This window comes from Prionailurus viverrinus, chromosome A3 (genome assembly GCF_022837055.1).
Source record: "Prionailurus viverrinus isolate Anna chromosome A3, UM_Priviv_1.0, whole genome shotgun sequence".
Taxonomy (NCBI): domain Eukaryota; kingdom Metazoa; phylum Chordata; class Mammalia; order Carnivora; family Felidae; genus Prionailurus; species Prionailurus viverrinus.
In genome coordinates this window covers 39,530,943-39,543,447 of record NC_062563.1, presented here as the reverse complement: position 1 = coordinate 39,543,447, position 12,505 = coordinate 39,530,943, and the positions used below count along the sequence as shown (strand labels likewise).

Below are 12,505 nucleotides of genomic sequence, written 5' to 3'. Positions count from 1 at the left end.
ATTAAGCATTCCAGAAAGTGATCTTTTTTTTTTTTTTTAATTTTTTTTTAACGTTTATTTATTTTTGAGACAGAGAGAGACAGAGCATGAACGGGAGACAGAGCATGAACGGGAGACAGAGCATGGACGGGGGAGGAGCAGAGAGAGAGGGAGACACAGAATCGGAACCAGGATCCAGGCTCTGGGCCATCAGCCCAGAGCCCGACGCGGGGCTCAAACTCACAGACCGTGAGATCGTGACCTGAGCTGAAGTCGGACGCTTAACCGACTGAGCCACCCAGGTGCCCCCAGAAAGTGATCTTTAAAAGAGGGAGTTTAGGGGCGCCTGGGTGGCTTAGTCGGTTGAGCGTCCGACTTCGGCTCAGGTCATGATCTCACAGTCTGTGGGTTCAGGCCCCATGTCAGGCTCTGTGCTGACAGCTCAGAGCCTGGAGCCTGTTTCCAATCCTGTGTCTCCCTCTCTCTCTGCCCCTCCCCCAGTCTCACTTTGTCTCATTCTGTCTCTCAAAAATAAATAAATATAAAAAAAAATTTTAAAGAGAGAGTTTAAATTTTGATATCGTATAAAAAGCAAATAAATAAAAACCTTGATTCTTCTTGAAGTGGTGTTTGACAAATAAAGAATTTTTTCAGTCTCCAAATATAATCTTGCCTGAAAAAGTAGATATGTAAATTATGAATATGTATCTCCATAAAGCTTTTTAATTTTCTCTCTTAAACTCTTCATTTTCTACTACTCAAAAACAATCCCTCCAAATGCCTCTCCTTAGTTAAAATATATTAATTATATAACTGCTGGAAAGTACTTTAGAAAACATTTTTTTACATTTTTCTCCATACAGTCACAAGATCACTATACTTCCCACCAATTTTAAATTTGTAATATATAAGGAATACCAACATCTTCATTTTTTAGCTCACACGATTGATATTACCATGACAACTTACCACTAGAAGGGTAAAATTGGTTAAATTCTCCTACTATTTTATTTTATTTATAACATTTAGATTTTAATGCATGGCTCTGCAGTTCAGATGAAAATGCAATAGGTTTAAAAGTTTTTTATTTAGGGACACCCGGGTGTCTCAGTTGATTGAGCGTCCGACTTCAGCTCAGGTCATGATCTCACAGTTCGTGTGTTCAAGTCCCACATCGGGCTCTGTGCTGACAGCTCAGAGCCTGGAACCTGCTTCAGATCCTGTGTCTCCCTCTCTCTGCTCCTCTCCACTTGCTCTCTCTCTTTCAAAAATAAATAAACATGTGCTGACAGCTCAGAGCCTGGAACCTACTCTGGATTCTGTATTTCCCTCTCTCTCTGCCCCTCCCCCCACTCGCTCCTGCTCACTCTCTCTCTCAAAAATAAATAAACATTTATTAAAATGAATTATTTAAGTCATCTATGATTTTGATTTGAAAAAAGCAGGAATTAGAGTAATTTCTAATATTTTTGACATGAACAGATGAAAATTGCACTGTCTTATTTTATCATAGAAAGTTACCCATGAAAAAATGAGCAAAAATATTTTTCTTTGTAGGTATCAGTTAACGAAGTCAAGCGATTTTTATCACATATATTGGAACGAAGAAAATTGATTAAAGTAATCTATCAAAGAGAAAATGCCTTAGGAAAAAAGAAGATTCAACGTAAATTAAGAATAAGAGGAATTCAAAATAAAGATCTCTCAAAAAGAAATAAAAATCATTGTAAGTAGAATTCTTTCTAACATAAATTTAAAATTACTTGATGTAATCTAAAATAAAATTTTAAATCTACTTTCTGAAAACTCTTAGAATATAGTCATAAATATTTATATACACAAAAGCTTTAAATTTTGTGAGCTTCTTTTAGATTCAGAATTTGTTCTGATGATAATAAGCAAGGTTGATAATTAGGACTCATGGATTAAAAAAAAAAAAATCTCCAGGGGTGCCTGGGTAGCTCAGTTGGTTTAGCATCTGACTCTTGATTTCAGCTCAGGTCATGATCTTACAGTTTGAGTTCGAGCCCCACATCCAGCTCCTCACTGAGAGTGTGGAGCCTGCTTGGGATTCTTTGTCTCCCGCTCTCTCTGCCCTTCCCACTAACTTTCTCTCACTTTCTCACAAAAGTAAATAAACATTTTTTTAATCTCAAAAATTATGTGGAGAAAACACATGTCAGTTATTCTGCTAATAGAAACACTCATGCTGAAAACAAAACCAAAATTAATATAGTGCCCCTTTTTTTTCTAGTCTAGCAATCTAAATCTCTTCCTAGTAAAGACATACCTGGTTAGTTGACAGATTTCTCTGGATGCAAGAAGGGTCTAGAAAATATGAACAATGTCTCCATAGCTTCTGTGTTCAGCAGTTAACTAGCCCTCAGTTATAAAATTTAAGAATCATTTCCAACATTTAATCATTTCCAACAGTTTCATGAAAACTATCTCTTTTCTAACAGATTCGTATGAATTTCTATTTTATTAGCATCTTATTTAACAGAGGGAAACTTCTTTGGCAGACAAAAATTAAGGATATCCATTTTTAATGGCATTATAAAATTATGAACATCTTAAATTCATTTTAAATCTAAGTCATATACATTGAAACATTAATTTGACAATTTTTTGATGTAGAAACATGGCTTGCCTTCTATTTAACATTGGTCTAATGATTGGCATTTCTAGTACAAACCACACTCAAACTGCATCATCCATGATTTCCCATCTTACATTTTCAATGAAACAAAGGACTAAAAACATTTATGGAACAATCTGTGAAGAGAATCCTTCCAGATATTTGTAGACTTTTTCCTCAGTAATTTATAGATGCTTCCCCTACTTAAATTGGATAATTATTAAGGACTCTCCTTTATCAAGTTTTTTCATTGTTTTCCAGTAATGTTAATAGAAACATTTTCTTTTTGTAATCAGTTTACATATTTTTTAATGTTTTAGCTATTTTTTAGAGAGAGAGCACAACTCGGGTAGGAGCAGAGAAAGGGGAGGACAGAAGATCTGAAGCAAGCTCCACGCTGACAGCAGCGAGCCCAATGTGGGGCTCAAACCCACCAACCATGAGATCATGACCTGAGCCAATGTCGGAGGCTCAATCGACTGAGCCACCCAGGTGCCCCCAGTGTACAGATTTTTAATTCAATTCTATAATTACAGTAAACAGGAAAACTGGCACAAAAACATTTGGGATCAAACACTCCTGATCATTGGTAAGCGTGCAAGGTGGGAGAACAGAATTGAACACATTTACTAAAGGAGAATCCCACTACCTGCAAGTATTTAGTGTGCTGTAGACATCAGTAAGAAAGTTAGATAGAGGAAATGAAAAGTGTTGATTAATTTGGCAAGTAAGGAAGGTACAGATTGTTGAAGGAGCTTCTGCTGTTTAAAAGAGTAAATAAGAGGGGTGCCTGGGTGGCTCAGTCAGTTAAGCGTCCAAATCTTTTTTATGTATATACTTTATTGCCAAATTGGCTAACATAGTGTGTACAGTGTGTGCCTGGTTTGGGGGGTAGATTCCTGTGGTTCATCACTTACATTTATTTTAATATGATTTATTGTCAGATTGTCTTAAGTGTCCAAATCTTAATTTCAGCTCAGGTTATGATCTCACAATTCATGAGACTGAGCCCCACATTGGGTTCTCTGCTGCCAGTGTGGAGCCTGCTTGGGATTCCCTCCCCCTACCTCCCCTATTCACAGTCTCTCTCTCTCTCTCTCTCTCTCTCTCTCTCTCTCTCCCTCTCTCTCTATCTCTCTCCCCCTCTCTCTCTCAAAATAAATAAACTTTTAAAAAAATAAAAAAAGAGTAAGTACATCACTACATTGTACACCTGAAACTAATATAAAACTGTATGTTCATTATACTGGAATTTAAAAACAAATAAAATAAAAGAGTAAATAATACCACCCTTCAAAAGAGATCTCTTTCCCTTATGTAGAAGTGGTTATATTATACCTAATAATAAAAAATAATAAGGTATCTTTAATTGAGAATTTTCTATATTAAGTGCTCTACCCAATTTAAGATAGGTTATATTATCTCTACTTTATAACACTTGAAATTTGCAGCACAGAGAAATAATTTGCTTAGCATTATGAAAGTTACCTAGCAGGAAAACTAGGATTTGAACTTAGATGGTCTGGTGCCAAAGTCCTCTACCCATTATGCCATATGCTTCTCATAAAAGTAAGGTGACAATAATGAAGAAATGTTAACGTCATGCTCCTGAAAATGGCTTTGGGCAAATATTGAATTACATGATAAAGATGCTACAATTTCCTGACCACCAAATTTACTTGAAGGTTTTGAAGGAAGTAAATAATAGTAAATAATTGCAAACATCTTTATTTTAGAACTCACAACTATAATGTATGCAAAAGACTTCAAAATTCATGTTTTGATATCAAAACGAAGACTTCAAAGAAATGCCTTCCTGTTCTCCAGACCTCTAGAGAGTGTTACATGCATTCATCACTGACTACATGAATGTTCCAAGGACATTTGAGAAGCCCTGTCTTATAACAGTCTGAAGATTTACATAAATTAGAAAAATATTTCTTCCTGACAGAAGTACATATAGAAGGGTGGTCACTGCTAATAAGACCAATAGATAGAAATTGAGAACTAAGGGACTCCAGAGGACTCTTATTGATTCTAGTTGATAATTTTTTATGTGAGTCTTATTTGATAATGATTTTTAATTGTTTTACCTTAATATTTAAGAGTGTTTTCTCCCACATTTACTCCAAAAGGCTGCTTCCCTGCTCAGTTGAGGAGTTCTAGATATGACATAAAAATGTTGACATGCATGGACTTGAAATATCAGGTAGAGCTCTGATAGGAAATAAATGGCACATTTAAATTGAGTCCTTTGAGAAAAAGTTTAATAAAGGGTTTGTTGATTACATCAATTAATTAATAAGCTATTCTCTCCTGATTTTCTCTCACTCAAAATTTTGATCAGCATCCTTCCAATCTTTTACCCCAAGTTTTTTTAGAGGAATTAACAAGATACGGCCAAATTTAGAGCTTAGAGCCCACAATAATTTACCATAAATCTCTAGGATTATATTTACACACTGATCAACCAGATAAAAATCTAGTGATGAGGTTGAGAAAATAAAACCGTATTTACCGGAATGCCTTGTACAGTGTGCACTGCCCTTGTTATGGAAGATACCTTAAGAGGCATTTGTGGATAGAAGGGAGATAAACATCCCCTCCTGATCCCCTACCTCCAACTCAACACAGAAGCCTGGTGTCATCTGATTCCAAATATTTACACATGGAAAGAAATTGCACTGTAGAGCCAGGGAGAAGAATTCTGTTATTTTTGTTAAAGTAAGAAGAAGAGAGAATGGGAGAACAATGGGAGAAAGCAGACCTAAGGATCCAGAAAGGTGGTTATTGACTGCGCTAACTTGAGAAACCAGCACAACTCCAAAGTTAGGGGAACCCAAATGATATTTTAAAATTGGTGATGCCTAAGCTGACCATTAAAAGTTGTTTTTGTTCTTAGAATTAATCATCTTTCATTCTGCTCTATGAAATCATTGGTAAAAATCTATATTCCTGACAAATGCTTTTCAAGAGTGAATATTCTTTTGAGACAACTTGAAGAGTTGTTGGTTTCACTGTGGGTCACTGTGAGATAGTCCAGGAACAGTACCTCTCAAATCAGGAATTAAGAAGGTAGGGAAAGCCATGGAGAAGTAACCTTCTCTAGAGGGAGGGTTTGAACTTTACAAGCTGTAGAATAAACTGGGAATATAGGTTATACATGGTTATCAAGCTAAAAACCTTGTTCAACTCTGTTCTCACTCAGCTCCCACTTCAGCATTTTACACATAGGATATCATAAGAGATGGAATATAGGTGTTCTATAAAAGTGCTGTTCCCAAGACTTACTAGTCTTCCACATACAAGAAAGGAGATTTAACTTAACATTATCAAAAACCTTTCCTAATTCTTAGTGACCACATCTCCTTAACTCAAGGCTTACAACCCATGTATAATAACCTGTTAGAGAAATCAAAGAGATTAACATCAAGCTGTTTCTAGAATATGAATATGTTTCTCCACATTTTTAAAAGAGAGAAACTGTTTACCCATTTTCCATTTTCCCCCTACCTAGAATTTGTCAAATAATAACCAATAGCATTTGCACTACCATTACTTCAAGGCAAGATCTGTGCCTGGCATTGTATCTGTCACATACTTAATATGAATCAATATTTGCTGAATTAAATTGAGTTGAATTCTTTTTATGTAAAGCTAGGATATAAAATCAGGTCTTCTGACTCCAATTTCAGCATTCTTTGCAATATACTACACTATAAGTGCTACATAAACATAAGAGAGCCTTCCATTTTTAGAGTATATTTGAATATTGTTTTACAGTTGAACATAATGCTTTCACATCCATTCCATTTTTTTAATGGCATGTTCATTTTCCCTTTAGGTATCTTTTCACTATAACTTCAATAGCAATCCTTTTTTTCTGAGACAGAATTGAGTATCATAGATTAATTACCTTTATTAAATTGTTAGCAAGACAAATCAATAATTAATCATGCACTGGGAACAATGGAGCATATTCCTGCTGGCAACTGGAACACTACTTCTAAGTCCTTCCTGACAAGTCCTTACTGGCATTTCTTGGAGTTAATCATCATTAATTTTGGTGATCAGACCAGATCACTACTATGTTCTTGATTGGAGAAGTTTGCCTTGCAATCTTGCTTTAAGCTTGTCTTGGCATTCTTTTTTATCACTTCTGGGGTCTGTGACCATTTGGCTAAGTTTATCATGTGTATTCTACTTTATTGACTTTGGAATGTATGTGGAGGACATTGCGAAGTGCCATTCATATCCCCCCTTCAGTGAGATTCTTAGAGCCCAATTACTGGAAGTGTAGTTCACAGACTGCCTTCAGCAGTGAAGAGACTGTCTCAGGTGCAGAGAGGCATGTACCCCGAGGTCATACCTCCTCCCTAGGGCTGCCAATTTCCAGTGACTAATCTATTCAGGAATATAAAGTCCTGACCATCTCATCCTAACTTGAGATGGAGGGCCAGTCAACTGTTTCATTAGCCTTGCATCACAGCTTCTCCCTCTGCCTAATCCTACTTTTTTCCCAGGGGTGCTTCTTAATAAACACCCTGAACTCTTAGAGTCTGCTTATCAGAGAACCCAAACGCACACCATTTAATACCTTTCCTATTGCTGATTTTTTTTCTTTAAATCAACAGAGTGGTTTTTAATAAGTTGATTTTAAAAGAAAATTACTAAATCTCTCCTATTCTAGCAAAATGGTAGGCTAATCCAATAGGAAAATCCTGCTACTATAAATACCTAAAACTAATGCCTAAAATATACCAAACTCCCCCCTCCCCACTCTGTGTGTGTGTGTGTGTGTGTGTGTGTGTGTGTGTGTGTGTGTTTAATGCAAAGCTGGTTCACAGGAAACTGAAATCCTCAAGTGCTAGAAGTGATGAAAAATAAGGATGCGAATTCGCATCCTTCACACAGTTTTGGCAGACTGTGATCAGAGCTGGTAATGCATGAGCCTTGGATTTTTAAATCCCAGGCTGGGAAAATCAAAAACACATTGGGATTTTTGACAAGACAATTGGAATGAAGAGCTATGAATAAAACTGAGAGTTTTATAGAGTTGTTCATGCAGTGAAAGGAATATTAGGAAAAAACAGATAAGCCACCTACCATTTTAGGCAGATATCGAGGAAGTTCTTCCTCTATTTAGGCTCTCACAGGGGAAAAACATCTCCCTGAAAAACCCTACACCACAGCCCTGTACCTTATACAGATTTGAATTTGAATTTATGCTACCTGGTTTTTTTTTTGGTAATTTCAAGTCAATATGTTCACATATAAGAATTTCCTTCCATCAGTAAGATGATAAGTCTGCAAAACTGACAGAAGCAACACAAAACCAGTTTGGAAAAACATTTGCACATTTCCTACATAAAAAGCCTTGTTGAGGATGAACTTACAAGAAAATTTTATAAATTGCACCAATTTAAAAAATCTATTCATAACAAAAAATCTACTCAGAGTCAGTTTGCATGTACATGCACCAACATACATACACGTGCACAACATAAGACATAGCATGCCCAAGTCTTGATATAGTAGAACAACAATGTGGAAAAAATTGTGGAATAAATATATGTTTAAGTTGTTAAGAAACCGTAAGAAAAAAGAGAGGTATCATGAAAAAAGGAGTAGACGTCTGTGCAAAAGAACCAAATAGAAGGAAAAAAAAATGAAAAGTATGTTCATTTAAATTAAGTGAATGGCTTAGACAGAAGATTAGACACTGTGGAAGAACAGGTTAATGAACTAGAGAAAGATCAGAAGATACTCCCCTGAATGTAGCCCAGAAAGAAACTAAGAGTTGAAGGACAGAGACCTTTAGATTAAGACAATGTCAAAGATATATGCTATTTGAAAGAGATATGCTTAAAACATAACTCAAAAAGACTGAAAGTCAGTGGATGGAAATGATATCACAGCCAATACTAAGCAAAAGAAATCTGATTTTTTATGCAGTATAGACTTCAAGGTAAAGCCATAAATAGGGAGAAAACATTATCACATAGTTTTCAAAGGAATAATTCACCAGAACGATATGATGTTGATATTGAAAAATTCAGGAAAATCTATTAAACCATGAAAATTAATGGAGTTTGGCAAAGTTGCTGGATTTAAAATTAATATATAAAAATCAATAGCATTTCTGTATATGATACAAAAAACAACTGAAAATTAAACTGCTAAAATATTATTTAAAATAGCAATAAAAACTAAAGGTACCTAAGAATAAATCTAACAAAATATCTACAAGATGTTTAAGAAGTGGAAAAACATAAAACTTTATTGAATAATATAAAAAATACCTGCATAACTGAAGAGTCTTTATGTTTCTGAATGGGAAGATTCAAAGTTTAAGATATCATTTCTTGCCAAATTAGTTTCAAAATTGCCCAAAGGGGTTTTCATAGAATTTAATAAGCTAATTTTAATAGTATATATGAAAACAAGTCTAAAGACAGCCAATATACTTTTGAAGTAGAATGAGAAGTGGAACTTGCCCCATTAGATTCTTACTATAAAATTATATTGTATAAAACATATGGTATTGACATATGGATTAAAAAAAAATAGAAAAGAGTCTAGAATCGGTCCCATATATATACGGGAATTTGGTATATGACAGAGGTATTACAAATCAGCTGTGAAAAAATAAACATTGTATGCAGGCAACTGATTCTCATTTGGAAGAAGAATAAGATCAGATCCCATTCTCACCTCATACACAAAAGTAACTTCTAGGTGGATTAATGACCTAAATATGAACATCAGAACTTTAATAATAATTTTTAAAAAAACATTAAGATATTAATATAAGAAAGGAATTCTTACAAAAGACTAAAGTAAAACCATGATGCCAAAATTCATAAATTTGACTACCTTAAAGTTAAAAGTTTTAATAGGTATTTATAATTATAGAGTGAAAAAGAACCCACACGTTAAAAGAAGATATTGTAACAAATAGAGCCAAGAAAGAATTGGTTGTATAAAAAACACCTACAAATCAACAGGAAAAACAAGTAGAAAACTCAACAAAGGGGCACCTGGGTGGCTCAGCTGGTTAAGCGTTCAATTTCAGCTCAGGTCATGATCTTGCAATTCAGGAGTTCAAGCACCACGTTGGGCTATGTGCTGACAGCTTGCAGCCTGGAGCCTACTTTCGATTCTGTGTCTCCCTCTCTCTCTGCCCCTCCCCTGCTCACACTCTGTCCCTCTCTCTCCCTCAAATAAATATTTTTTTTTTAATTTAAAAACTGAACAAAGGATACAATTCTTAGAAAAAAAACCAATAAATATACTTAACTAGTAACTGCAGAAATTCAAATTTGATAAAGATTTATCATTTCACATTGATAGGCAAGATTAAAAGATCAGATAACCCCTAAGCAACCCAGAATTTAAGGAAATGAGAACTTTTATACATCACTGTTGGGAATGTATGTTTGGTGCAACCTCTTTGAAGAGCAAAATGGTGATATCTAGTAAAGTTTAAGATGCTTATATGCTATACTTGGCATATGTACTTTTAGAAATATATCCTACAGAAATTCTCACATATCTGTATGAGAAAATGTGTGCAAGGATTTTCATTGCAGAACTGGTTTTTATAGCATTCAAGTGGAAAAAGTTAGTATCTGTGGAATTGGTAGGGTAAATAATGGAGGAATAAATAGATAAACTGGTTTAGTCATACAAAGAATTTTGACCATTGGCACTGGTTAAAATGAATTAATGAAGCCTACTTGTATCTAGACATATAAATCTCATAAGATAAAAATGCAAATTGCAGAAGTATATATATATTATATATATATATATTATATACATATATACATGTACATATGTATGGTTTTACAGTATAGAAATAATATTGGGTACATATATGTAGTAAAAGGACTACATAGTAACTTCAGAACAATAGCTACCTCTGAAGAGAGAACACTGGGATTATGTTGGGAGGAGGCTTTGAGTGTATTTGTTCCATTCTGTTTCCTTAGATACCTAAAACAAACAGGGCAAAATGTTACCATCTGTTAAATTATGTGAAATAGAAAGGTTATGTTGAAGTATGTTTTCCTTTCTGGATTTTTTGTATGTCCTAAATATTTCATGGTTAATTTTTCAGAGAAAAAAAATGAAAATTAATTGCCACAAATAGAATCTATAGATGTGCCACTTGCCACAAATAGAATCTATAGATGAATGTATATCAAGTATATTAACTATCAAAATGTTAAAGTTTGTGTGTGTACCACTTACAATTTTCTCATGTATGCTTTGGGAAACAGTAATGTAAGGTGTTGCAAATTAGCAAGTGCAGCTAACTATTAAGCCAGCCAGCAGGCACTCTTAACCCTTCACAGGGCCTTGAATACAGCCTATCACCATCTTTCTCTTGTCCCTTTTGCTCCCACTCATTGCTGAAGGGCTTTCCATTATCCAAGGTCTCCTACAAGCACAGTCTTAAGTAATGATGTCTAAATCAACTAGTCTGGGTATGGTCAGGTGTGCATAATGATGCTCTAAATCATCAACCCAGGTTAAATCATGCTCATTATCTTTTGTTGGGGAAGGCGGAGGAATATATTGTATACTTTTTAGACACATTTCCATCAGAAAACAGTCAAAATAAAAAGGGATATGACTCATCTAATGGGAAAAAATTATTTATATGGACACATTTCTTAATAATGTCTGAAAGGGGCACCGGGGTGGCTCAGTTGGTTAAGTGTCCAACTCTGGCTCAGGTCATGATCTCACAGTTCATGAGTTTGAGCCCTGTGTCCAGCCCTGGGCTGACAGCTAGGAGTCTGGAGCCTGCTTCAGATTCTGTGTCTCCTTCTCTCTCTGTGCTCCTCCCTCGCTTATGTTCTCTCTCTCAAAAATAAATAAACATTAAAAAAATAATAATTTCAGGTAAAAGAAGTATTACTATAAATAAATTCATCGTTTAAAATACTTCAATTACAATACATTTATTTTTAAGTGTATTTTGAACTCATTTTTCAAATTTTTCAGTAATTGATAGTAAATTTGTGTTCCTCACATAATTCTGCATATTGTGTAGCTCTGACAAACAGTATGAGCAGACTGTGCAGTCATTCTGCCTACATTTGAATTCTTGCCTATCAGGGACTAACTGTGTGACCTTGGACAGGTTACTTAACCTCTCTGGGCCTGTATCACCTCATTTGTAAAACAGGAATGATAATAGCTCCCTCCTCTCACAGTGAAAAAACTGCTTGGGGACTAAGTGCTTTATAAATGTTAGCTTTTATTATAATATAATAATTATTGCTTTTGGTTCTTCACTTGTTTTATAAACCATATTTCTTTCTGCTAAAAGTTTGGGGTAGTGAATTAATCTTTGAAAGTCAGAATCCTTGGGGCGCCTGGGTGGCGCAGTCGGTTAAGCGTCCGACTTCAGCCAGGTCACTATCTCACGGTCCGTGGGTTCGAGCCCCGCGTCAGGCTCTGTGCTGATGGCTCAGAGCCTGGAGCCTGTTTCCGATTCTGTGTCTCCCTCTCTCTCTGCCCCTCCCCTGTTCATGCTGTCTCTCTCTGTCTCAAAAATAAACGTTAAAAAAAAAAATTAAAAAAAAAAAAAAAAAGAAAGTCAGAATCCTTGTTATTTCAAGTTTTGCTTAGTAGATATTTGAGGAGAAAATGTTTTTCTACTTACAACACAATTTGTATGCCATTTCCTAGCAATACCACTGAAGGTATTTATGTTTGGCAACAATGATCTGGGGACAGTGTGAATAAACTTGATTATTATAAATATCTGTGCTCTTATCCAAGTGCATTTGAGTTGATCACATCTTTATCTGACTAAACTCTTTGCTGAGTCATTGTTTCTTAGATGGAATGTTATTTTTAGTAATGGATCAT

At 35.1% G+C, this 12,505-nt stretch overlaps 1 protein-coding gene across 5 annotated transcripts in view; it reads left to right on the top strand.

Moving 5' to 3' along the window:
• The window catches only part of SEL1L2 (SEL1L2 adaptor subunit of ERAD E3 ligase), a 123,902-nt gene that overhangs the window by 42,627 nt on the left and 68,770 nt on the right, over positions 1 to 12,505 (top strand). For all 5 annotated transcript variants that reach the window (XM_047853199.1, XM_047853198.1, XM_047853197.1 and 2 more), the window contains exon 3: positions 1,537 to 1,705. Coding sequence is in view for 3 of the 5 variants with exons in the window: in XM_047853197.1 (XP_047709153.1) it covers positions 1,537 to 1,705 (169 nt within the window). In the remaining 2 variants the exon portion in view is untranslated. The remainder of the gene's footprint in view (positions 1 to 1,536; positions 1,706 to 12,505) is intronic.